The sequence below is a fragment of the Prinia subflava genome, chromosome 23 (assembly GCF_021018805.1).
Source record: "Prinia subflava isolate CZ2003 ecotype Zambia chromosome 23, Cam_Psub_1.2, whole genome shotgun sequence".
NCBI classification, from domain to species: Eukaryota; Metazoa; Chordata; class Aves; order Passeriformes; family Cisticolidae; genus Prinia; species Prinia subflava.
In genome coordinates this window covers 2010794-2036045 of record NC_086269.1, presented here as the reverse complement: position 1 = coordinate 2036045, position 25252 = coordinate 2010794, and the positions used below count along the sequence as shown (strand labels likewise).

Below are 25252 nucleotides of genomic sequence, written 5' to 3'. Positions count from 1 at the left end.
TTTTAGGAAATGGAAGGTTCCTCTTTATTTACAAACACAGAACCATCACCACTGCAGGAGCTGATCCGATATTGTACAAAACCAGGGAATAAAATAAGGGTGGGAATAAACCAGAAATAAAATAAGGATGGGAACAAACTGGGAAATAAAATAAAGATGGGAATAAAACAGGAAATAAAATAAGGACGGGAATAAAACAGGAAATAAAATAAAATAAAGATGGGAATAACCAGGAAATAAAATAAAATAAAGATGGGAATAACCAGGAAATAAAATATGGATGGGAATAAAACAGGAAATAAAACAAGGATGGAAAGAAAACAGGAAAGAAAATAAAAGATGGGAATAAAGCAGGAAAGAAAATAAGGATGGGAATAACCAGGAAATAAAATAAGGATGGGAATAAAATAGGAAAGAAAATAAAATAAAGATGGGAATAAAGCAGGAAACAGAACAAGGATGGGAATAAAGCAGGAAATAAAACAAGGATGGAAAGAAAACAGGAAATAAAATAAAATAAAGATGGGAATAAAGCAGGAAACAGAATAAGGATGGGAATAAAATAGGAAAGAAAATAAGGATGGGAACAAAGCAGGAAATAAAATAAAATAAGGATGGGAATAAAGCAGGAAAGAAGGATGGAAAGAAACCAGGAAATAAAAGAAGGATGGGAATAAAACAGGAAATAAAATAAAATAAAGATGGGAATAAAGCAGGAAACAGAAGAAGGATGGGAATAAAGCAGGAAATAAAGATTGGAATAATGTGGGAAATAAAATAAAGATGGGAATAAAACAGGAAATAAAATAAGGACGGGAATAAAGCAGGAAATAAAATAAAGATGGGAATAAAGCAGGAAATAAAATAAGGATGGGAATAAAGCAGGAAAGAAGGATGGAAAGAAACCAGGAAATAAAAGAAGGATGGGAATAAAGCAGGAAATAAAGATTGGAATAAAATGGGAAATAAAATAAAGATGGGAATAAAGCAGGAAAGAAGGAAGGAAACAAAGCAGGAAATAGAATAAGGATGGGAATTAATCAGGAAATAAAATAAAGATGGGAATAAAGCAGGAAATAAAATAAGAATGGGAATAAAGCAGGAAATAAAATAAAGATGGGAATAAAGCAGGAAACAGAATAAGGATGGGAATAAAGCAGGAAAGAAGGATGGAAAGAAACCAGGAAATAGAAGAAGGATAGGAATAAAGCAGGAAATAAAGATTGGAATAAAATGGGAAATAAAATAAAGATGGGAATAAAGCAGGAAAGAAGGAAGGAAACAAAGCAGGAAATAGAATAAGGATGGGAATTAATCAGGAAATAGAATAAGGATGGGAATTAATCAGGAAATAAAATAAAGATGGGAATAAATCAGGAAATAAAATAAAGATGGGAATAAAGCAGGAAATAAAATAAGGACGGGAATAAAGCAGGAAATCAAATAAAGATGGGAATAAAGCAGGAAAGAAGGATGGAAACCAACCAGGAAATAAAATAAGGATGGGAATAGACCAAGGCAGGGCATTTACACTGTACAGAGGGAACTCTGACTTTGGGGTGAATTCCACATTTTAATCCAACCTGCAGAGCCTTGGCCTGTGCATTCGGGATTTGGGGGCTCAGGCCCAGCGACCCCAGGGAGGGTTTGGCACGGCAGAGTCACCCACGAGCAAAAAGAACAAAAAAAAACAAACAAAAAAAAGGAATTTTACACTCGTGGTCATAAATTTCCCGAAATGAACTCAAATGACCCCAAAGCTGGGAATGAAAACGTCGAGTTTTGAAGGATTTCAAAATCTCTGATTTCCAAATGTTTTCTCTCTCCTCATTTCTTTTTTTTTTTAATCTGCACAGTTCTGGCTGCAAACGCATCACAAGTCCCTTCCTGCTTTTAATGTCTGCAGGACGCTGGGAAATTTAAATATCTCCTGATAATCCCAATAATTACACCGAGAGCAACAAAACGCCAAAGTCTGGGAAAAAAAATGGGATTTAGGAATGAAATTTCATTTTATCTGGGATAAGAGGTGCCAGGCTGTGGGTGCTGGACAGGGGAAGTGCCACTCCCATCCCTACAGGAAATCCTGAAGGAATAAAAGGTTGGGAATGAGCTGCCAGCTTCCATTTTTAACCCGGAATTGGGAAAAATAGAAACCCTTTGGAGAAGTTCTGTTTCAGTTCCAAGAGGGGAATAAAAAAAATTGGTTTTAATTTATGTTGCAGGGAAGAAGGAGCCTGGATATTCCTGGAGGAGCATTTCCCAGGGAAAAGAAGGAACAAAACCACTGGAAAGGACAGGAGGGAACTCCAGCAGAGCTTTGGGAATCACAGGCTGGGAAAAAAAATCAAAAAAAACCATTGGAAAATGAGTTTTTTATCTAAAGCTGCTCCTTCTGAGCAGGAAAAATAAACACAAAGCCAAGGCAGATTCCAGAGGGGCCTCAGCTCCTCACATCCCGCTGGAAATTCCTGAAAATCCGGGCTGGGATCAGCGGCTCTGCCCTGATCACCCCGGGAAGAGCTGGGCAGGAACGGGCTCGGCCGGACGGGAATTCCCAGCTGGAAAAGGGGGGCTTGGCAGGACGCAGTCAGGAATCCGAATTCCCACACTTTGGGGAGCTCTTCCATCCGGGAATGATGAGATTTTTGGGAGGTGAAGGTGGAGAAGGCTCTGGAGTGGCAGGGAAGGGGCTCAGGTCGGGGATTTGTCCCCAAAATTCCCGGCTGGAGCTCGGTCCGAGCCCTCCCCGCGCCCGATCCACGGAGAGGCAGCAGGAGCGCGGGGGCTGCTCCCTCTTCCAGAGTCATTCCTGCCCCCAAATCCCTCCCTGAATCCACGGAATTCAGTCTGTGCCAGTCCTGACTGGGAATTCCCAGCGTTTTCCACGCCGGGGAGGCCAAGAGAGGATAAAGGAGACAGGGAGAGAAGGGGAGAGTCTTCATAGCAACTCTGAGATTGCACCACCTGCTAAAGAGAGCAGAGATGGAAAAATGAGTGTCCAGCCCCACCCAGAGGCTCCCAGAAAACAGAGAGCCCCGAATGGAGCAGGAGAAAAAATGGGAAAAGCAGGGAAAAAAATGGGAGAGGGCAGGAAAAAATGGGAGAGGGTGAGATTTTGTAGCTAAAAAATGGAATTTTGGCTCCAAGCTGTCAGCTCTGGGATTGAAATCCTGGGAGAATCAGGAATTCTTTATTCCCAAGCTTACCTGGTGCCAAATAATTTCTAATTCCCAAAATTTCCCAGCAAAACCCAAGGGAATCGAGCCCCACCTAAGCGTGGGTGAAGCCAGAGCAGAGGATTTTATTCTGAACTGTAAAAATGACGGAATTGCTCCTTTTTTATTAATTTTTTTAGGCTGAAAGCCAAATTTAACACAAAAATCTGATTTTAACTTTTTCTGCCAGCACAGGAGAATTAATCCCAGTCCCAGCCATGCAGCTCCCACATGGAAATCCCAAAGATTTTTCCAGGAAAATTCTGCTTTAGTTCCTGCAGGAAGCAGCAGAACTCGTGGAATTCCCACTCCGGGCAGGCAGGGTGGGAAAAGGGAATTTGGAACGTGCTGGAACCTCGAGGAAAAGCTGGGGGCCCAAAATTTTGGGAATTTTTAGGTACCAGGCATAAAGAGAAGAAAGGAAAGAGAGGATTCCATGGAATTCTGTGGGTTTGGGAAGAGCCAAGGGATGGATTCTTTCCCAAAGTGGCTCCTACAGAGATCCCAGCACTGGGATCCACTGGGAATCCACTGGATCCTCCCAGGTCAGGGCTGCAGGAGGCCAGGAATTCCATGAAAACATGGAATTTTCATGGAATGCCATGGTTTGGGTGGGAAAGGACCTTAAATCCCCTCTCATTCCATGGGCAGGGATAATTCAAAATATCCCAGGATGCTCCAACCTCAATCCTTGGAAAATCCCAGGGATTCCTCTGGGAATTCCTCACCATTCCAGGCAGGAATTTTTTTTTTCCTATTTTCCTTCATCCCAACCCTGCATGGAAAACACCTCCAAGGCAGCACAAGCAGCAAAAATCAGATTTTAGGGAGCTCTGCCACCTCCAAAACCGAGGGGAATTCCAGCCAAAAGTCATTTTTTGAGGAGAACAAATTCCCAGGTTGGCTCAGGAATCGCATCCCAAGCCAAAAGCAGGGAAATAAATCCTGGAATTTCCTGTACCAACAACAAATCCACACCAAAATCCTTCCAAACAGGCTGGGAAAGGAGAGGGAGAGGCAGGAAAAGCAGGGAAGGAGTTTGGCTGCTGGATCTGGAACGTTCCAGAAGGATTGGGAATGGGATTTCCCACTGAGGTGAGTACAAAGTTACAGGCAGCACCCCCCGGTAATTCAGTGTTAATGAAAAATCAACGCTAATTAAAAATTTCCTCACACGCAAAATTCAATTTTACACCAATTCCCTATTAAAAAACACGGGAAAAAACCCAAAAATCCCAATTTTGCCTCTCCTTGCCAGCAGCTGAGCGGGGAGGGAGGAATTTGGGGAAGCAGCACACGGGAAATCATTTCCCCCCTATTTTCTCACACACAAAATTCAATTTTCCACCAATTTCCTATTAAAAAACACAGGGAAAACCGAAAAAAAAATCCCAATTTTGCCTCTCCTTGCCAGCAGCTGAATAGGCAGGGAGGAATTTGGGGAAGTCTCTAATTCCTCCACGTTCAGCACACGGGACTCACTATTTAGTCACACGCAAAATTCAATTTTCCACCAATTCCCTGTAAAAAACATGGGGAAAAACCCCAAAAAATCCCAATTTTGCCTCTCCTTGCCACCAGCTGAGCAGGGAGAGAAGAATTTGGGGAAGTCTCTCTAATTCCTCCATGTGCAGCACACAGGAAATCATTTTCCCCCTATTTCCTCACACACAAAATTCAATTTTCCACCAATTTCCTATTAAAAAACACGGGAAAAACCCCAAAAAATCCCAATTTTGCCTCTCCTTGCCAGCAGCCGAGCGGGGAGAGAAGAATTTGGGGAAATCTCTAATTCCTCCATGTGCAGCACATGGGGGAATCATTAAAATTCAATTTTACACTGATTTCCTGTTAAAAAACACGGGAAAAACCCCCAAAATCCCAATTTTGCCTCTCCTTGCCACCAGCCAAGCAGGGAGGGAGGAATTTGGGGAAGCAGCACACGGGAAATCACCTTCCCCCCATTTCCTCACACACAAAATTCAATTTTACACCGATTTCCTTTAAAAAAACCACAGAAAAACCCCAAAAAATCCCAATTTTGCCTCTCCTTGCCAGCAGCTGAGCGGGGAGGGAGGAATTTGGGGAAGCAGCACACGGGAAATCATTTCCCCTCTATTTCCTCACACACAAAATTCAATTTTCCACCAATTTCCTATTAAAAAACACGGGGAAAACCCCAAAAAATCCCAATTTTGCCTCTCCTTGCCAGCAGCCGAGCGGGGAGGGAGGAATTTGGGGAAGTCTCTCTAATTTCTCCACATGCAGCACACAGGGAATCACACGCAAAATTCAGTTTTCCACCAATTTCCTATTAAAAAACACAGGGAAAACCCCAAAAAATCCCAATTTTGCCTCTCCTTGCCAGCAGCCGAGCAGGGAGGGAGGAATTTGGGGAAGCAGCACACGGGAAATCATTTCCCCCCTATTTTCTTACACACAAAATTCAATTTTCCACCAATTTCCTTTAAAAATCACAGGAAAAACCCCCAAAATCCCAATTTTGCCTCTCCTTGCCAGCAGCTGAGTGGGGAGAGAAGAATTTGGGGAAGCCTCTCTAATTCCTCCACGTGCAGCACACGGGAAATCATTTCCCCTCTATTTCCTCACACGCAAAATTCAATTTTACACCAATTCCTATTAAAAAACACGGGGAAAACCCCAAAAAATCCCAATTTTGCCTCTCCTTGCCAGCAGCCGAGCAGGGAGGGAGGAATTTGGGGAAGTCTCTAATTCCTCCACGTTCAGCACACGGGACTCACTATTTAGTCACACGCAAAATTCAATTTTCCACCAATTCCCTATTAAGAAACACAGGGAAAACCCCAAAAATCCCAATTTTGCCTCTCCTTGCCAGCAGCTGAGTGGGGAGAGAAGAATTTGGGGAAGCCTCTCTAATTTCTCCACATACAGCACACAGGGAATCACACGCAAAATTCAGTTTTCCACCGATTTCCTATTAAAAAACACGGGAAAACCCCAAAAAATCCCAATTTTGCCTCTCCTTGCCAGCAGCCGAGCGGGGAGGGAGGAATGTGGGGAAGCAGCACATGGGAAATCATTTCCCCCCTATTTTCTCACACACAAAATTCAATTTTACACCGATTTCCTTTAAAAAAACCACAGAAAAACCCCAAAAAATCCCAATTTTGCCTCTCCTTGCCAGCAACTGAGCGGGGAGGGAGGAATTTGGGGAAATCTCTAATTCCTCCACGTGCAGCACATGGGGAATCACCTTCCCCCCATTTCCTCACACACAAAATTCAATTTTACACCAATTCCCTATTAAAAAACACGGGAAAACCCCAAAAAATCCCAATTTTGCCTCTCCTTGCCAGCAGCCGAGCAGGGAGGGAGGAATGTGGGGAAGTCTCTAATTCCTCCCCATGCAGCACACAGGAAATCATTTCCCCCCTATTTTCTCACACACAAAATTCAATTTTCCACCAATTTCCTTTAAAAAACCACAGGGAAAACCCAAAAAATCCCAATTTTGCCTCTCCTTGCCAGCAGCCGAGCGGGGAGGGAGGAATTTGGGGAAGTCTCTCTAATTCCTCCACGTGCAGCACACAGGAAATCATTTCCCCCCTATTTTCTCACACACAAAATTCAATTTTCCACCAATTTCCTTTAAAAAACCACAGGAAAAACCCAAAAAAATCCCAATTTTGCCTCTCCTTGCCACCAACCAAGCAGGGAGAGAGGAATTTGGGGAAGCCTCTCTAATTTCTCCACATACAGCACACAGGGAATCACACGCAAAATTCAGTTTTCCACCGATTTCCTATTAAAAAACACAGGAAAACCCCAAAAATCCCAATTTTGCCTCTCCTTGCCAGCAGCCGAGCGGGGAGGGAGGAATTTGGGGAAGCCTGGAGGAGTCAGGGGGTGACAAAGCAAGGCCACCAAGGTGACAGCAGGTCCTTACCTGTGAGGGGCTGGCCCAGCTCCGCCTGCACTTTGCCCTTGGCCGCTCCTTCCAGAGGTAAAGAACCTCTGTCCCCTTTGTAGAGTTTCGGTTTAAATGGAGAATCTTTGTCTTTACCTTTTGATCCTTTGGGCCTGCCCGCCTGCTTCTTCTTGGATTTACCGTCGCCCTTCACGCCCAGCAGCGGGTGCACCTCTGGGAGAGGGGGGAAAATGAGATTTGGGGTGAGTTATGGGGGAAAACTGGGGGAAAATAAAGATTTTGGGTGAGTTGTGAGGGAAAATGGGGGAAAATTTGGATTATGGGGTGAGTTATGAGGTAAAATGTGGAGGAAAATGGGGATTTGGGGTGAATTATGGGGTAAAATGGGGATTTGGGGTAAATTGTGAGGGAAAATGGGGGAAAATTTGGATTATGGGGTGAGTTATGAGGTAAAATGTGGAGGAAAATGGGGATTTGGGGTGAGTTATGGGGTAAAATGGGGGGAAAATAAAGATTTGGGGTGAATTATGGGGGGAAATAGGGGGGGTTGAAGATTTAGGGCAGGTTATGGGGTAAAATAGGGATTTGGGGTGAATTATGGGGTAAAATGGGGATTTGGGGTGAGTTATGGGGTAAAATGAGGATTTGGGGTGAATTATGGGGTAAAATAGAGATTTGGGGTGAGTTGTGAGGGAAAATGGGGGAAAATTTGGATTATGGGGTGAGTTATGAGGTAAAATGTGGAGGAAAATGGGGTGAATTATGGGGTAAAATGGGGATTTGAGGTGAGTTATGGGGTAAAATGGGGGGGAAAATAAAGATTTGGGGTGAATTATGGGGGAAAACTGGGGGAAAATAAAGATTTCGGGTGAGGTGTGGGGTAAAATGGGGGAAAATTTGGATTATGAGGTGAGTTATGAGGTAAAATGTAGAGGAAAATGGGGATTTGGGGTGAGTTATGGGGTAAAATAGAGATTTGGGGTGAGTTGTGAGGGAAAATGGGGGAAAATTTGGATTATGGGGTGAGTTATGAGGTAAAATGTGGAGGAAAATCGGGGATTTGGGGTGAATTATGAGGTAAAATGGGGATTTGGAGTGAGTTATGGGGTAAAATGGGGGGGAAATAGGGATTTGGGGTGAATTATGGGGGGAAATAGGGGGGAGTGAAGATTTGGGGTGAATTATGGGGGGAAATAGGGATTTGGGGTGAATTATGGGGGAAAACTGGGGGAAAATAAAGATTTCGGGTGAGGTGTGGGGTAAAATGGGAGAAAATTTGGATTATGGGGTGAGTTATGAGGTAAAATGTGGAGGAAAATGGGGTGAATTATGGGGTAAAATGGGGATTTGAGGTGAGTTATGGGGTAAAATGGGGGGGGAAATAAAGATTTGGGGTGAATTATGGGGAAAAATAGGGGAAAATAAAGATTTGGGGTGAATTATGGGGGAAATAGGGATTTGGGGTGAATTATGGGGGAAAATAGGGGGGGAATGAAGATTTGGGGTGGGGCATGGGGGAAAATGTGGAGCTCTGAAGATGCTGCAAGAACTCTTAAGCAAGGAGAAATCTAAAAAAAACCACCCCAGAATTCTTGGGATGGGATCGCTCCCAATGCCCTAAAACCCTGAAATCCCACATCAGATCCCTCCCAAGGCCCCAAAAGCCCCAAACCCTTGGGATAGGAACCCTCCCAACACCCCAAAACCCCAAAATCCTGGGATGGGACCCCTCCCAAGACCCCCAAATCCCTTGGGACTGGATCCCTTTCAATGCCCTAAAACCCTTGGAATGGGATCCCTCCCAACACCCCAAAATCCTGGGATGGGCTCTGCCCCAAGATCCCAAATCCCTTGGGATTGGATTCCTCTCAATGCTCCAAAACCCCAAAATCCTGGGATGGGATCCCTCCCAATGCCACAAAACCCTGAAATCCTGGATCAGATCCCTCCCAAGGCCCCAAAGCTCCAAAACCCTTGGGATAGGAACCCTCCCAAGACTCCAAAACCCCAAAATGCTGGAATAGGATTCCCTCCCAACACCTCAAACCCCTGAAATCCTGGATCAGATCCCTTCCAAGGCCCCAAAAGCCCCAAACCCTTGGGACTGGATCCCTCTCCCCAGCCCAACCCCTCGGTTGGGGCTCCCTCGGGCTGCACCCACCGTCGTTGGGGACTCCCTGGAGCTCGATGTTGGTGGTTTTGGGTTTTTTCCTGGGGGCCTGGGGCCCGTCCGAGGAGCTGGGGCGCTTCCTGTCGGGGCCCAGCCCCTCGTCGGGCAGGGAGCCGGGAACGGCGTCCGGAGGGGGCCCGTAGGGATTCTCCTCGGGGTCCTCCACCTCCGGGGCGATGGGGAGGTACAGCAGGGCCCGCGAGTCCTCCAGCTCCTCGTCACTGTGGGGTGAGAACGGTGGGATTGTTGGAAATTGGGGTTTGGTAAAGAGGATTTTGGGTTGGTAATGAGAATTTTTGGGATTCTCCACCTCCAGAGCAATGGGGAGGTACAGCAGGGCCTGGGAGTCCTCCAGCTCCTCATCACTGCGGGGTAAAAATTGTGGGATTGGGGTTTATGGGGTTTATTAAAGGGGATTTTGGGTTTGTAATGGGGATTTTGGGGATCCTCCACCTCTGGAGCAGGGCCCGCGAGTCCTCCAGCTCCTCATCACTGCGGGGTAAAAATCGTGGGATTGGGGTTTATGGGGTTTGGTGAAGGGGATTTTGGGTTTGTAATGAGAATTTTTGGGATTCTCCACCTCCAGAGCGATGGGGAGGTAGAGCAGGGCCCGGGAGTCCTCCAGCTCCTCGTCACTGTGGGGTAAGAATGGTGGAATTGTTGGAAATTGGGGTTTATGGGGTTTATTAAAGGGGATTTTGGGTTTGTAATGGGGATTTTGGGGATCCTCCACCTCTGGAGCAGGGCCCAGGAGTCCTCCAGCTCCTCGTCACTGTGGGGTGAGAATGGTGGGATTGGGGTTTATGGGGTTTGGTGAAGGGGATTTTGGGTTTGTAATGGGGATTTTGGGAATCCTCCACCTCCAGAGCAATGGGGAGGTACAGCAGGGCCAGGGATCCTCCAGCTCCCTCATCACTGCAGGGCAGGAATGTGGGATTGTTGGGATTGTTGGGAATTGGGGTTTGGTAAAGGGGATTTTGGGTTTGTAATGGGGATTTTTGGGATTTGACATCTCCAGAGCAGGGCCCGCGAGTCCTCTAGCTCCTCGTCACTGTGGGCAGGAAGGTTGGGATTGTTGGAAATTGGGGTTTATGGGGTTTACTAAAGGGAATTTTGGGTTTGTAATGAGAATTTTTGGGATTCTCCACCTCCAGAGCAATGGGGAGGTACAGCAGGGCCTGGAAGTCCTCCAGCTCCTCATCACTGCGGGGTAAGAATGGTGGAATTGTTGGAAATTGGGGTTTATGGGGTTTGGTAAAGGGGATTTTGGGTTTGTAATGAAAATTTTTGGAATTTGACATCTCCAGAGCAGGGCCAGAGATCGTCCAGCTCCTCATTGCTGCAGGGCAGGAAGGTGGGATTGTTGGGATTGTTGGGAATTGGGGTTTATGGGGTTTATTAAAGGGGATTTTGGGTTGGTAAACGGTTTTTGGTGTTTGTAATGGGGATGTTGGGGTTTGTAAACGGGATTTTATGGTTTATAAAGGGAATTTTGGGGTTTATAACAGGAATTTTGTGGTTTACGGAGGAAATTTTGTGGTTTACGGAGGGAACTTTGTGGTTTACAAAGGGAATTTTGGGGTTTATGGAGGGAATTTTGGAGTTTACAACAGGAATTTTGTGGTTTACAACAGGAATTTTGTGGTTTACGGAGGGAATTTTGGGGTTTATGGAGGGAATTTTGTGGTTTACGGAGGGAATTTTGTGGTTTACGGAGGGAATTTTGTGGTTTATGGAGGGAATTTTGGGGTTTATAACAGGAATTTTGGGGTTTATGGAGGGAATTTTGGGGTTTATAACAGGAATTTTGGGGTTTATAACAGGAATTTTGTGGTTTACACAGGGAATGTTCTGTAAAGGTGAATTAACTCCTCCTGGGAGGTTTTTGGGGTCTGTTTTTGGGCAGTTTTTTGGCACCTGCTGCAGAAGGCGGCGATGGGATCCACACTGGTCACGTCCACCTCCTCATCCTCGGCAGCATCGGCACCTGGAGCCAGGAAAAACGGGAATTACAGCAGGAAAAACGGGAATTACAGCAGGAAAAACGGGAATTACAGCAGGAAAAACCCCTGGAGCCAGGGAAAATGGGAATTACAGGCAGGAAAAACCCCTGGAGCCAGGGAAAAATGGGAATTACAGCAGGAAAAACCCCTGGAGCCAGGGAAAATGGGAATTACAGCAGGAAAAACGGGAATTACAGCAGGAAAAACGGGAATTACAGCAGGAAAAACCCCTGGAGCCAGGGAAAAATGGGAATTACGGGCAGGAAAAACCCCTGGAGCCAGGGAAAAACGGGAATTACAGGCACAAAATAAAATATTTCCTATTCAAGAAAATATTCAAGAAAATAATTCAAGAAAATAAACCTAAAATAATTCATATTAAAATAGAAAACATTGCTAAAATCCAATTATTGGAAGGGCTTTAATAGGAATTGAAGATTGTTAGTGAGGAGAGTTGGGAATAATCCTCATTCCCATCGTTTTTCACATTCCAGGATTTACTTTATTTTTGATTTTGGCACCACCTCATGGCCAGGGGAGGATGGAAATTCCCTGGAATTCCCTGAAATTCCCTGGAAATTCCCTGGAATTCTCTGGAATTCCCTGGGAATTCCCTGGAATTCTCTGGAATTCCCTGGGAATTCCCTGGAAATTCCCTGGAATTCCTGGAAATTCCCTGGAAATTCCCTGGAAATTCCCTGGAATTCCCTGGAATTCCTGGAAATTCCCTGGAAATTCCCTGGAAATTCCCTGGAAATTCCCTGGAAATCCTGGAAATTCCCTGGAAATTTCCTGGAAATTCCCTGGAATTCCCTGGAATTCCTGGAAATTCCCTGGAATTCCCTGGAATTCCTGGAAATTCCCTGGAAATTCCCTGGAAATCCTGGAAATTCCCTGGAATTCCTGGAAATTCCCTGGAAATTCCCTGGAAATTCCCTGGAATTCCCTCGAATTCCCTGGAAATTCCTGGAAATTCCCTGGAAATTGCCTGGAAATCCTGGAAATTGCCTGGAATTCCTGGAAATTCCCTGGAATTCCTGGAAATTCCTGGAAATTCCCTGGAATTCCTGGAAATTCCCTGGAAATTCCCTGGAATTCCTGGAAATTCCCTGCAAATTCCCTGGAATTCCTGGAAATTCCCTGCAAATTCCCTGGAATTCCTCTGGAAATTCTCTGGAATTCCCTGGAATTTCCCTGGAAATTCCTGGAAATTCCCTGGAATTCCCTGGAAATTCCTGGAAATTCCCTGGAATTCCTGGAAATTCCTGGAAATTCCCTGGAAATTCCTGGAAATTCCCTGGAAATTCCCTGGAATTCCTGGAAATTCCCTGGAAATTCCCTGGAAATTCCCTGGAATTCCTGGAAATTCCCTGGAAATTCCCTGGAAATTCCCTGGAATTCCTGGAATTCCCTGGGCTGTACCTGTCTGCTCGGGCTCGCTCTTATCCTCATCCTCGATGTCGAATTCCGACTCCCTCTCCTCGTATTCCACATTTTCATCCAGCTCCTTGAAATCCGGGGCAAAGGCGCTCCAGTTTTCCTGGAAAAAACAGGGAAAAAGGAGTTTTAGTTTATTCAAACAGCACTTGGATTCCTGGGGTTCCAGGGAATTATTCTGTGGTTCTGTAAGGTCATTAAAATCCCATAAAAGGGGGAAAAATCAAGGAAAAAATCCCATAAAGGCACCAAAAATCAAGTAAAGATCCCATAAAAGTATGAAAAATCATGGAAGCTCCCATAAAAGCATAAAAAATTCGAGGAAAATCCCATAAAAGCACAAAAATCAAGGAAAATCCCATAAAAACATGAAAATATCAAGGAAAAATCCCATAAACGCATGAAAAAAATCAAGGAAAAATGCCACAAAGGCATTGAAAATCAAGGAAAAATCCCATGAAAGTACCAAAAATGAAGGAAAAATCAAGGAAAAGCATGAAAAAATCTAGGAAAAATCCCATAAAAGCATGAAAAATCAAGGGAAAAATCCCATAAAGGCACAAAAAAATCAAGGAAAAAATCCCACAAAAGCACAAAAAAATCATGGAAAAATCCCATAAAGGCACCAAAAATGAAGGAAAAATCCCATAAAAGCACGAGAAAAATCATGGAAAAATCCCATAAAAGCACAAAAAATCACGGAAAAATCCCATAAAGGCACCAAAAATTGAGGAAAAATCCCATAAAGGCACCAAAAATTGAGGAAAAATCCCATAAAGGCACCAAAAATCGAGGAAAAATCCCATAAAGGCACCAAAAATGAAGGAAAAATCCCATAAAGGCACCAAAAATGAGGGGAAAATTCCATAAAAGCACCAAAAATGAAGGGAAAATTCCATAAAAGCACCAAAAACCCCCTCCAGCCCCCTCCCCACCCCTCTCTCACCACTTGGTTCTGGGCCCAGATGGAAACGACGCCGCTGGAGATGGAGGCGATGATGGGACGCACCGGGTGCCACTGGGGGAGGCAGAAAGAGGAAAAATCTTTAATTCCGAACGGGAATTGCGGCGTTTGGAGCCCCCAAACTCCGAGGAATCCCCGGGGAGTCGCTCACGGCCACGTCCAGGAGCAGCTCGCCGCGGGTGCCGTGCAGGATCTTCACCAGGTTGCCGATGCTCTTCTCCCAGATGTAGAGCGCGTGCTGCCGCGCCGAGCCCGCCACGATGTACTCGCCGTCCCCCGAGAAGCAGCACTTCTTCCACGGGGTCCTGAGGGGACGGGGACGGCGTTTGGGGACAGGGGAGAGGGGTTTGGAGGGGGTGGGTGAGGGATTTTTATCGTCCTTAGGGTGGGGTGGGAATTCCCCCTCAGGTACAAGGGATGTCCTGAGTAGAATGACCTGCCAGGATCGTTGATCCAACCCGCCCAGTCCTGCACAGAGCCCCCAAAATCCTCCCCTCAGTGCTTCCCATGGGCTTTGGGGTCTGGCAATTCTCTGGAGAGGCTTTTCCGGTGGCTGAGCACCAAGGGGAAAGGAGCAGAGGTGCCTCTGTCTGTCCCTGTTCCCCAAACCCAACCCTGTGCCCCTCCCCTGTTCCCCAAATCCACTCCTGTCCCCAAATCCATTCCTTTCCCAAGCCTCTCCCTGTGCCCCAAATCCATTCCTGGCCCCAAATCCATTCCTGTGCCCCTCCCCTGTTCCCCAAATCCATTCCTGGCCCCAAATCCATTCCTGTCCATAAATCCATTCCTGTGCCCCTCCCCTGTTCCCTAAATCCTTCACCTGTTCCCCAAATCCATTCCTGTTCCCAAGTCTCTCCCTGTGCCCCTAAACCCAATCCTGTCCCCAAATCCACGCCTGTGCCCCTTAAATCCATTCCTGTGCCCCTCCCTGTCCCCAACCCCCTCTGTGTCCCCAAACCCCTCCCTGTCCCCCAGCCCTGCCCCATCTGTCCCCAAACCTCTCTGTGTCCCCAAATCCCTGCCTCACCTGTTCCCCAAATCCACCCATGTCCCTAAACCTCTGTGTCCCCAAATCCGTGCCCTTCTCTGTTCCCAAACCTCTCCGTGTCTCCAAGCCCCTGTGTCCCCAGCCCTGTCCCCCTGTCCCCAAACCCCTGCGTGTCCCCAGCCCTGTCCCCCAGCCCTGTCCCCCTGTCCCCCAGCCCTGCCCCACCTGTTCCCCAAATCCATCCTTGTCCCCCAGCCCTGTCCCCAAACCCCTCCCTGTGTCCCCAAACCCCTGTGTCCCCAGCCCTGCCCCACCTGTCCCCAAGCCCTCCGGTGTCCCCAGCCCTGTCCCCCTGTCCCCCAGCCCTGTCCCCAAGCCCCACGGTGTCCCCAGCCCTGTCCCCAGCCCTGCCCGGTGTCCCCAGCCCTGTCCCCAGCCGTGTCCCCAAGCCCCCCCCGGTGTCCCCAGCCCTGTCCCCAAGCCCCCCCGGTGTCCCCAGCCCTGTCCCCAAGCCCTCCTGGTGTCCCCAGCCCTGTCCGTGTCCCCAGCCCTGTCCCCAAGCCCCCTCGGTGTCCCCAGCCCTGTCCCCAAGCCCCCCCCCCCGGTGTCCCCAGCCCTGTCCCCCTGTCCCCAGCCCTGCCCAGTGTCCCCAGCTGTGTCCCCCAGCCCTGTCCCCCTGTCCCCCAGCCCTGTCCCCAAGCCCCCCCCCGGTGTCCCCAGCCCTGTTCCCTGTGTCCCCCGCCCTGTCCCCCTGTCCCCAAACCCCTGCGTGTCCCCAGCCCTGTCCCCAAGCCCCGGTGTCCCCAGCCCTGCCCGGTGTCCCCAGCGTCCCCAAGCCCCCCCGTGTCCCCAGCCCTGTCCCCAAGCCCCGGTGTCCCCAGCCCTGTCCCCAGCCCCCCCTGGTGTCCCCAGCCCTGTCCCCCAGCCCCCCCCTGGTGTCCCCAGCCCTGTCCCCAGCCCCCCCTGGTGTCCCCAGCCCTGTCCCCCAGCCCCCCCCGGTGTCCCCAGCCGTGTCCCCAAGCCCCCCGGTGTCCCCAGCCCTGTCCCCAAGCCCCCTCCCCGGTGTCCCCAGCCCTGTCCCCCGTGTCCCCTGCCCTGTCCCCCTGTCCCCAAACCCCTGCGTGTCCCCCAGCCCTGTCACCAAGCCCCGCCGTGTCCCCAGCCCTGTCCCCCAGCCCTGTCCCCCAGCCCTGTCCCCAAGCCCCCCCAGCGTTCCAGCCCTGTCCCCCTGTTCCCAGCCCCCCCGGTGTCCCCAGCCCTGTCCCCAAGCCCCGGTGTCCCCAGCCCTGTCCCCAAGCCCCCCCCAGTGTCCCCAGCCCTGTCCCCCTGTCCCCAGCCCCCCGGTGTCCCCAGCCGTGTCCCCAAGCCCCGGTGTCCCCAGCCCCACCTGTTGACCAGGTCCTGCAGTTTCTGCATGGGCTCGGGCTCCCCGTCGCGGCCGCAGGTCAGGATCTCGCGCCCGTCGTACACGCGGATGATGCGGTCGGCCGTGTTGATCAGGAAGCAGCTGCAGGAGCACAAACCACTGAGAAAACACCGAAACCCTGCCCTGGGAGAGGATTTTGGGGGGTTTGAGGAGCTCCCCGAGGTTTTGGGGTGGCCCCGGAGGCGCTCACCTCCCTTTGCGGGCGAACTCGATGGATTTTATGGCCGTGGTGTTGCTGGTCCCTGTGGTCACTCTGAAGGAAGCAACAAGATCCTGAGTGTCTGTTTTTAAGACCAAGATCTGAAGATTGAGCAGACAGAGAACAATCAGTGGCTTCACCTGAAACAGAACCCTGGGAGCCCACCTGGGGACACTGCGGGAGCTGCTGAGACAGAAACGTCAGGAAAATATCCCAAAAATGTGTCAAAACCAAAGTCAGGCAACGATCCCGGAATCCCTGAGGTTGGAAAACGCCTCCAGGATCATCAACCAATCCCTCACCCGCTCTCCAAACCCTGCAGCCATCTCTGAACCTGTCCTGTTCCCCAAACCCATTCCCTGTGCCCCAAATCCATCCCTGTACCTGTCCCTGTTCCCTAAACCCATCTCTGTGCTGCTCACCTCTTCCTGTGCCCCAAACCCATCCCTGTGCCCCTCACCTCTCCCCAAATCCCTCCTGTGCCCCAAACCCATCCCTGGGCTTGTCCCTGTTCCCCAAATCCATTCCTGTGCCTCTCACCTTCTCTCTAAATCCATTCCTATTCCCTAAACCTGTTCCTGTTTCTCAAACACATCCCTGTGCCTGTCTCTGCTCCCCAAATCCTTTGCTGTGCCCCTCCCCTGTTCCCCAAATCAATTTCCTGTTCCCAAATCCATTCCTGTGCCCGTCCCTGTTCCCAAAATCCACTCCTGTTCCCCAAACTCATCCCCCATGTCCGTCACCTGTTCCTCAAATCCGTCCCTGTTCCTCAAATCCCTCCCTGTTCCCGAATCCATCCCCGTGCCTGTCCCTGTGCCCCAATCCATCCCTGTTCCCAAATCCATCCCTGTGCCTGTCCCTGTTCCCTAAATCCATTCCTGTTCCCCAAACTCATCCCCCATACTCCTCACCTGTTCCTCAAATCCCTCCCTGTTCTCAAATCCACCCCTGTGCCTGTCCCTGTGCCCCAATCCATCCCTGTTCCCAAATCCATCCCTGTGCCTCTCCCTGTTCCCAAATCCATTCCTGTTCCCAAATCCACCCCTGTGCCAGTCCCAGTTCCCCAAATCCATTCCTGTTCCCCAAATCCATCCCTGTTCCCTCCCTGTTCCCAAATCCATCCCTGTGCCTGTCCTTGTTCCCCAAATCCATTCCTGTTCCCCAAACTCATCCCCCATGTCCCTCACCTGTTCCTCAAATCCCTCCCTGTTTCCAAACCCATCTCTGTGCCTGTCTCTGTTCCCCAAATCCATTCCTGTCCCTGTCCCTGTTCCCCAAACCCATTCCTGTTCCCAAATCCATCCCTGTGCCTGTCCCTGTCCCCCAAATCCATCCCTGTGCCTTTCCCTGTTCCACAAATCCACCTCTGTTCCCCAAATCCATTCCTGTTCCCCAAACTCATCCCCCACGCTCCTCACCTGTTCCCAAAATCCATCCCTGTGCCTGTCCCTGTCCCCCAAATCCATCCCTGTGCCTGTCCCTGTTCCCAAATCCATCCCTGTTCCACAAATCCATCCCTGTTCCCTCCCTGTTCCCAAATCCATCCCTGTCCCCAAATCCATTCCCGTTCCCTCCCCTGTTCCCTCCCCGTTCCCCTCACCCTCCGGTTTGCCCTCTCCCCACCCTCAGCCCTCCCTGCCCCCTCCAGGAGCTCCTCAGGGACCAAGACCCCAAACCCTCCCCGGGCTCTCCCACGGCCTGATCCCGTTTTCCAGGGGGAATTCCCGGTGCTGACCTTGCCCTTGGCGTTCCCGGTGTAGATGTATTCCCCACGGCGGTCGAACGACGCCACCCACGTTGAGGTCGGAGTCGTCGTCCACGGGCAGCACCACGTGCTTGGAGTCCGACAGGGTCAGCATCACCGGGGCCGACTTCATGGGGCACACCAGCACCCTGTTCCTGGGGAAAAAACGGGAAAAAAATGGGAAAAAACGGGGAAAAACGGGAAAAAACAGGAAAAACGCGGGGAAAACGCGGGGAAAACGCGGGGAAAACGCGGGGAAAACGCGGGGAAAACGCGGGGAAAACGCGGGGAAAACGCGGGGAAAACGCGGGGAAAACGCGGGGAAAACGCGGGGAAAACGCGGGGAAAAACGGGAAAACGCGGGGAAAACGCGGGGAAAACGCGGGGAAAACACGGGGAAAACACGGGGAAAACACGGGGAAAACACGGGGAAAACACGGGGAAAACACGGGGAAAACACGGGGAAAAAACCGGGAAAAAACGGGAAAAAACGGGAAAACACGGGGAAAACACGGGGAAAACACGGGGAAAACACGGGGAAAACACGGGGAAAACACGGGGAAAACACGGGGAAAACACGGGGAAAACACGGGGAAAACACGGGGAAAACACGGGGAAAACACGGGGAAAACACGGGGAAAAAACCGGGAAAAAACCGGGAAAAAACCGGGAAAAAACCGGGAAAAAACCGGGAAAAAACCGGGAAAAACGGGGAAAAACGGGGAAAAACGGGGAAAAACGGGGAAAAACGGGGAAAAAACGGGGAAAAACGGGGAAAAACGGGGAAAAAACGGGGAAAAACGGGGAAAAACGGGGCAAAACGGGGCAAAACGGGGAAAAACGGGGAAAAAACGGGGAAAAAACGGAAAAAAAACAGGAAAAAACAGGAAAAAACGGGAACGCTGGCTTGTGGGGAAGGATCCCGGGTTAGGGAGGAAATAGCGCCGAGGTGGATCGGGGAATTCAGGGTGTCTTGGAAATGAGTTCCACACTTATAGCAAAAAAAAGGATTGAGTGGGATCAAGGAATTCGGGGGATCTTGGGAAAGGATTTTCATGTTTAGGGCAAAAAAAGGATTGAGCTGGATGGAGAAATTCAGGGTATTTTGGAAAAGGATTTCCACGTTTAGAGCAAGAAAAGCATCGGGGTGGACTGAGGAATTCAGGCTATTTCTGGTTTTGCTGTCTTATTTTTAATACTTAGACACCAAAACATTGAGAAGTTCGGCTCTACTTTAATTTCCTTTCCACCTCCGAGTTTGTGCAGGAATCTCAAACCCAAGGAGACTTTTCCACACCCATTCCCAAAAGGATCCTCCCAAAAACCCAAACCCACCACACCCCAAGGGTTACACTCGGCAAACGCCCAGGAATCCCCAGCAAGCAGCGGGTAAATCCCACTGGGAGCATCCCAGTATCCTCCCAGTCCCCTCATCCCACTGGGAGCATCCCAGTATCCTCCCAGTCCCCTCATCCCACTGGGAGCATCCCAGTCTGTTCCCAGGGCACTCATCCCACTGGGAGCATCCCAGTCCTTCCCAGTCCCCTCATCCCACTGGGAGCATCCCAGTCTGTTCCCAGGGGCACTCCTCATCCCACTGGGAGCATCCCAGTCCCCTCATCCCACTGGGAGCATCCCAGTCCTTCCCAGGGCACTCATCCCACTGGGAGCATCCCAGTCCTTCCCAGTCCCCTCATCCCACTGGGAGCATCCCAGTCTCCTCTCAGGCACTCATCCCAGTTCTCTCCAGAGCACTCATCCCACTGGGAGCATCCCAGTCCCCTCCAGGGGCACTACTCATCCCACTGGGAGCATCCCAGTCCCCTCCAGGGGCACTACTCATCCCACTGGGAGCATCCCAGTCCCTCCCAGTCCCCTCCCAGGGCACTCATCCCAGTCCCCTCCAGGGCACTCATCCCACTGGGAGCATCCCAGTCTGTTCCCAGGGCACTCATCCCACTGGGAGCATCCCAGTCCCTCCCAGGGCACTCATCCCACTGGGAGCATCCCAGTCCCTCCCAGGGCACTCATCCCACTGGGAGCATCCCAGTCTGTTCCCAGGGCACTCATCCCACTGGGAGCATCCCAGTCTCCTCTCAGGCACTCATCCCACTGGGAGCATCCCAGTCCCTCCCAGGGCACTCATCCCAGTCCCCTCCAGGGCACTCATCCCAGTCCCCTCCAGGGGCACTCCTCATCCCACTGGGAGCATCCCAGTCCCTCCCAGGGCACTCATCCCAGTCCCCTCCAGGGCACTCATCCCAGTCCCCTCCAGGGCACTCATCCCACTGGGAGCATCCCAGTCTGTTCCCAGGGCACTCATCCCAGTCCCTCCCAGCACTCATCCCAGTCCCTCCCAGTCCCTCATCCCAGTCCCTCCCAGCACTCATTCCAGTCCCTCCCAGCACTCATCCCAGTCCCCCCAGTCCCTCATCCCAGTCCCCCCAGTCCCTCATCCCAGTCCCCCCAGTGCACTCACTGGTCGCGGGGGTGGTACTGGACCTTGAGGATGGGCGAGGGGAAGCGGAAGCGCTGGTCGCAGTCCCCGGACAGGACGTCCCACTGGGACACGATGTTGTCGGTGGAGGCGCTCACCAGCTTGTGCCCGTCCCGGCTCCAGCTGCGGCACACGCAGGGAAGCACCAGGAGTTATTCCTTACAGGAATGAAATCCAGCCAGGGGAAAAGGAGCTCAGGAATCCCCAGGGAAGTTATTCCTTGAAATGTTGTCAGGAGGAAAAGGAGTCCAGGGAATTCCCAATAAAGTTATTAAAGGGGTGAAACATAGCCAGGGGGACAAGGAGCTCAGGGAATTCCCAATGAAGTTATTCCTTCAAACACAGTCAAGGGGAAAGGAGCTCAGGAAATTCTCATTAAAGTTATTCCTTACAGGAATGAAATACAGCCAGGGGAAAAGGAGCTCAGGAATCCCCAGGGAAGTTATTCCTTGAAATGTTGTCAGGGGGAAAAGGAGCTCAGGGAATTCCCAATAAAGTTATTCCTTAAAGGAATGAAACATGGCCAGAGGGAAAAGGAGCTCAGGGAATTCCCAGTGAAATTATTCCTTGAAACGCTGTCAGGAGGAAAAGGAGCTCAGGGAATTCCCAATAAAGTTATTCCTTAAAGGAATGAAACATGGCCAGAGGGAAAAGGAGCTCAGGGAATTCCCAGTGAAATTATTCCTTGAAACGCTGTCAGGAGGAAAAGGAGCTCAGGGAATTCCCAATAAAGTTATTCCTTAAAGTAATCCAGAGGGAAAAGGAACTCAGGGAATTCCCAGTAAAGTTATTCCTTGAAATGCTGGCAGGGGAAAAGGAGCTCACGGAATTCCCAGTGAAGTTATTCCTTAAAGGGGTCAAATACTGCCAAGGGGAAAAGGAGCTCACGGAATTCCCATTAAAGTTATTCCTTACAGGAATCAAATGCTGCCAGGGGGAAAAGGAGCTCAGGGAATTCCCAATAAAGTTATTCCTTAAAGGAATGAAACATGGCCAGAGGGAAAAGGAGCTCAGGGAATTCCCAGTGAAGTTATTCCTTGAAACGCTGTCAGGAGGAAAAGGAGCTCAAGGAATTCCCAGTAAAGTTATTCCTTAAAGGAATTAAACGCAGCCAAGGGGAAGAGGAGCTCAGAGGGAAATCTGACAGTCCAGAGCGACTGATGGCAGGGAAAAGGTCCAAAGGGAAAAGGTAATTCCTGACAAAAACCCATGGAATCATGGAATGGTTTGGGTTGGAAGGAAGCTCAAATCCCATCCCTCTCCAACTCCCACACCTCCCACCAGCCCAGGCTGCTCCAGCCCAGCCTGAGACACTCCCAGGGATGGAACAACCACGGATTCCCCGGGAATTCCACCCCAGGGAAGAATCCTTCCCCAACCTCCCAGTGGGAATCCATTCCCTGTGTCCTGTCCCTCCACCCTTTATCCCAAACCCCTCTCCAGCTCTCCTGGATCCTTTTTAACCACAGGAAAACCCAAAGATTCCTCTCCTCCCGCACCCCCATCGGGCAGAGCTGCTCCACCCCCGGCACGCCCACCGGGACAAACCCAGCCCTCCCTCCCGGGAGCGATCCCGGTGGATCCCGGCGGATTCCCGCGGATCCCCGCTCACCACAGCGAGCACACGGGGTGGATGTGCGCGCTGATGATTTTGGCGATGCCGCGGGTGAGGAAGTCCCAGATGACGATCCTGCCGTCGTTGCAGCCCACGGCCAGCAGCGTGCCCCAGCGGTTGAAGGTGCACGTCAGGGCCATGCTGATGCAGTCCAGCGTCCCGTCCGCCTCCTGCGGGGACAGCGCTCAGAGCCGGGCAGGGACGGGAAAACCGGGAAAACACGGGCAGACCCGGCAAAACCCGGCCAGAGCCGGGCAGAGCCGGGACAGAGCCGGGAAAACCCGGGGAGAGCCGGGAGAACCCGGCCAGATCCGGGCAGAGCCGGGACAGAGCCGGGAAAACCCGGGGAGAGCCGGGAGAACCCGGGAAAACACGGGCAGACCCGGCAAAACCCGGCCAGACCCGGGCAGAGCCGGGACAGAGCCGGGAAAACTCGAGCAGAGCAGGGCACACCCGGGAAAACACGGGAAAACAGGGGCAGGGCCGGGAAAACCCGGGCAGACCCGGGCAGAGCCGGGACAGAGCCGGGCAAACCCAGCTCAAATCCGGGCAGAGCCGGGCAAACCCAGCTCAAATCCGGGCAGAGCCGGGCAAACCCAGGAAACCCGGGAAAACACGGGCAGAGCCGAGAAAACCCGGCCAGAGCCAGGCAGAGCGGGCAAACCCGGGAAAACCCAGGGAGAGCCGCTCAGACCCGGCTCAGACCCGCTCAAACCTGGGCAGATCCACTGAAACCCAGGCAGACCCGGCTAGACCCGCTCAGACCCGCTTAAACCCGGCTCAGACCCGCTCAAACCCGCTTAAACCCGGCTCAGACCCGCTTAAACCCGGCCAAACCCAGCTCAGACCCGCTCAGACCCAGCCAGACCCGGTCTGGCCGCCCCGGCCGCCGGGGAAAGGCTCGGGGGCGGCTCCGGGAGCGGCTCGGGGGTGCCGCGCTCACCTCGGGGTAGTTCTGGCCGAAGGACTCTGCGGAGGAAGGGGAAGGCGGCGGCTGAGCCGGAGGCGGCCCCGCAGAGCCGGCCCGGTCCTCCCGCCCCGCTCCGGCACCGGCACCGGCCCGGCTCACCCGGCCCCATTCCCGAGTTCCAGCTCAGCCCCGCTCCCTCCTCATTCCCGTTCCCGTTCCCATTCCCAGCCGCGCCTCCGCCCGCTCCCGGTACCGTTCCCATCCCGTTCCCGGTCCCGTTCGCACCGAGCGGCTCCAGGTTGGTCCCGCCGCTCCCCGTTCCCATTCCCGCCGCCTGCCGCTCCCGCAGCGCCCCGCTCGCACCCCGCTCCCGCTCCCGCTCCTGTTCCCCGTTCCCGTTCCCATTCCCGCCTCCGCTCCCGCTCCCATTCCCCATTCCCGCTCCTGTTCCCATTCCCGCTCCCGTTCCCGCTGCCATTCCCATTCCCCGTTCCCGGTCCCGGTTCCCATTCCCGTTCCCATTCGCGCTCCCTCTCCGGTTCCCGCCCCCGCTCCCATTCCCCGCTCCGTTCCCGCTCCCTGTTCCCATTCCCCGTTCCCGCTCCCATTCCCCGCTCCGGTTCCCACTCCTGCCCCCGTTCCCGTTCCCATTCCCCGCTCCCATTCCCCGCTCCGTTCCCGTTCCCGCTCCCATTCCCCGTTCCCGTTCCCGCTCCCATTCCCGTTCCCACTCCCCGCTCCCGCTCCCGTTCGCACCGAGCAGCTCCAGGTTCATCGCGCCGCCGATCCCGCTCCCTCAGCTCCCGTCGCCGAAGGACCCCGCGGGGCCCTGCCCGGCGCCGCCGCCCCTCTCCGTTCTCCTGACGCCGCCGCCGCTCCTTTCCCCCGCCCCCGCCGCGGCTCCCGGCGCCTCCCGGCCCGGCTCGGCCCTGCGGCCCCGGCGGGCTCGGGGAGCGGCGCCGCTCGCTCGGGGCGCGGCGGCGGCGCCGGGAAGGGGCGGCGGGGATCAGGCAGCGCCGCGGGCAGCCCCGGCGCGCCGCCAGGAACGGGCCGGGTGGGCCCCGCGGCCGCGCAGGAAGGTTCCGGGCAGGGGGAGCGGCCGGCAGGGGGCGGTAATAACGTAACACTGATAATTAAATTAATTAAAATTGTTATTACTGTAATAATTAACTGAAATACCACACGGGGGAAGCTGGGTATTGGCTGGATTTCTGCGGGAAAGGACTGGCCGCTTTTGGAGAAAAGGAAAAAATAAAATATTAAAATAAAACAAAAAAATTAAAAGAAAATATAAAAATAATAAAAATTAAAATTATTTTAAATTAATAAAATATGAAAAAATTAAAATAAAAATAAAATAAGGAGAATTGGAAATACAATATAAAAAATAAAAATATAAAACAAAATATTAAAAAATAATAATAAAAAAATAAAATAAATCCTGATTTTAGAGATAAGAAGCTGTGGAATCTCCCAACACCAACTCCAGGCAGGCAGAGAAAATAAACTTGGGACACCCTTGGAATTTCCCACATTCCACTCCAAAAATCCACCCTCCCCCAAAAAATTCCACAGGGAAATTCCCAAAAAAACCCATCAGGGAATCATCCGGGATGGGGCCACAGGAAAACCTCGGGAATTACAGACACAGACCTTGGGCTTTATCCAGGTTTATTATTTCCACACCTCCCTGCGCCATCCCGAGGGCCATTCCCGCTTTTCCAGAGGCTTTTCCCGAGGGCCATTCCCGCTTTTCCAGAGGTTTTTCCCGAGGGCCATTCCTGCTTTTCCAGAGGCTTTTCCCGAGGGCCATTCCCACTTTTCCAGACCTCCCAGGTCGATGCTGCCGAGGGAGGGGCTTTGGAAAAGGGTTGGGAATTCTTGGCACGAGCAGCTGGATTGGGATGGGATGGGTGGGAATGGTGGGAGAAAGGATGGATCCATAAAAAATCCCCACCCTGGAACGGCAGACAGAGTTTGGATCCGTAAAAACCTCTCTGGAAATGGCAGGAGAGGGATTGGATCCACAAAAAAATCACCCTGGGAATGCCAACACAGGGGTTGGATCCCTAAAAACCACCCTGGAATGGGAGAACAGGGATTGGATCCAACCAAATCCACTCTGGAATGGCAGAACAGGGGTTGGATCCCTAAAAAATCCACTCTGGAAT

At 51.4% G+C, this 25252-nt stretch overlaps 1 protein-coding gene across 1 annotated transcript; it reads right to left on the bottom strand.

The window, feature by feature from the left end:
• On the bottom strand, window positions 1-23986 carry RBBP5 (RB binding protein 5, histone lysine methyltransferase complex subunit). Its single transcript, XM_063418117.1, is given in 15 exon segments — window positions 1-2967; window positions 7147-7341; window positions 9290-9519; window positions 11216-11285; window positions 12724-12841; window positions 13685-13756; window positions 13854-14007; window positions 16078-16197; window positions 16307-16416; window positions 18051-18107; window positions 18109-18214; window positions 20539-20679; window positions 22169-22341; window positions 23115-23140; window positions 23838-23986. Coding segments are annotated over 15 exon segments (1617 nt in total). The 5' UTR covers window positions 23857-23986; the 3' UTR covers window positions 1-2941.
• Between the last annotated feature and the right edge of the window lie 1266 nt (window positions 23987-25252).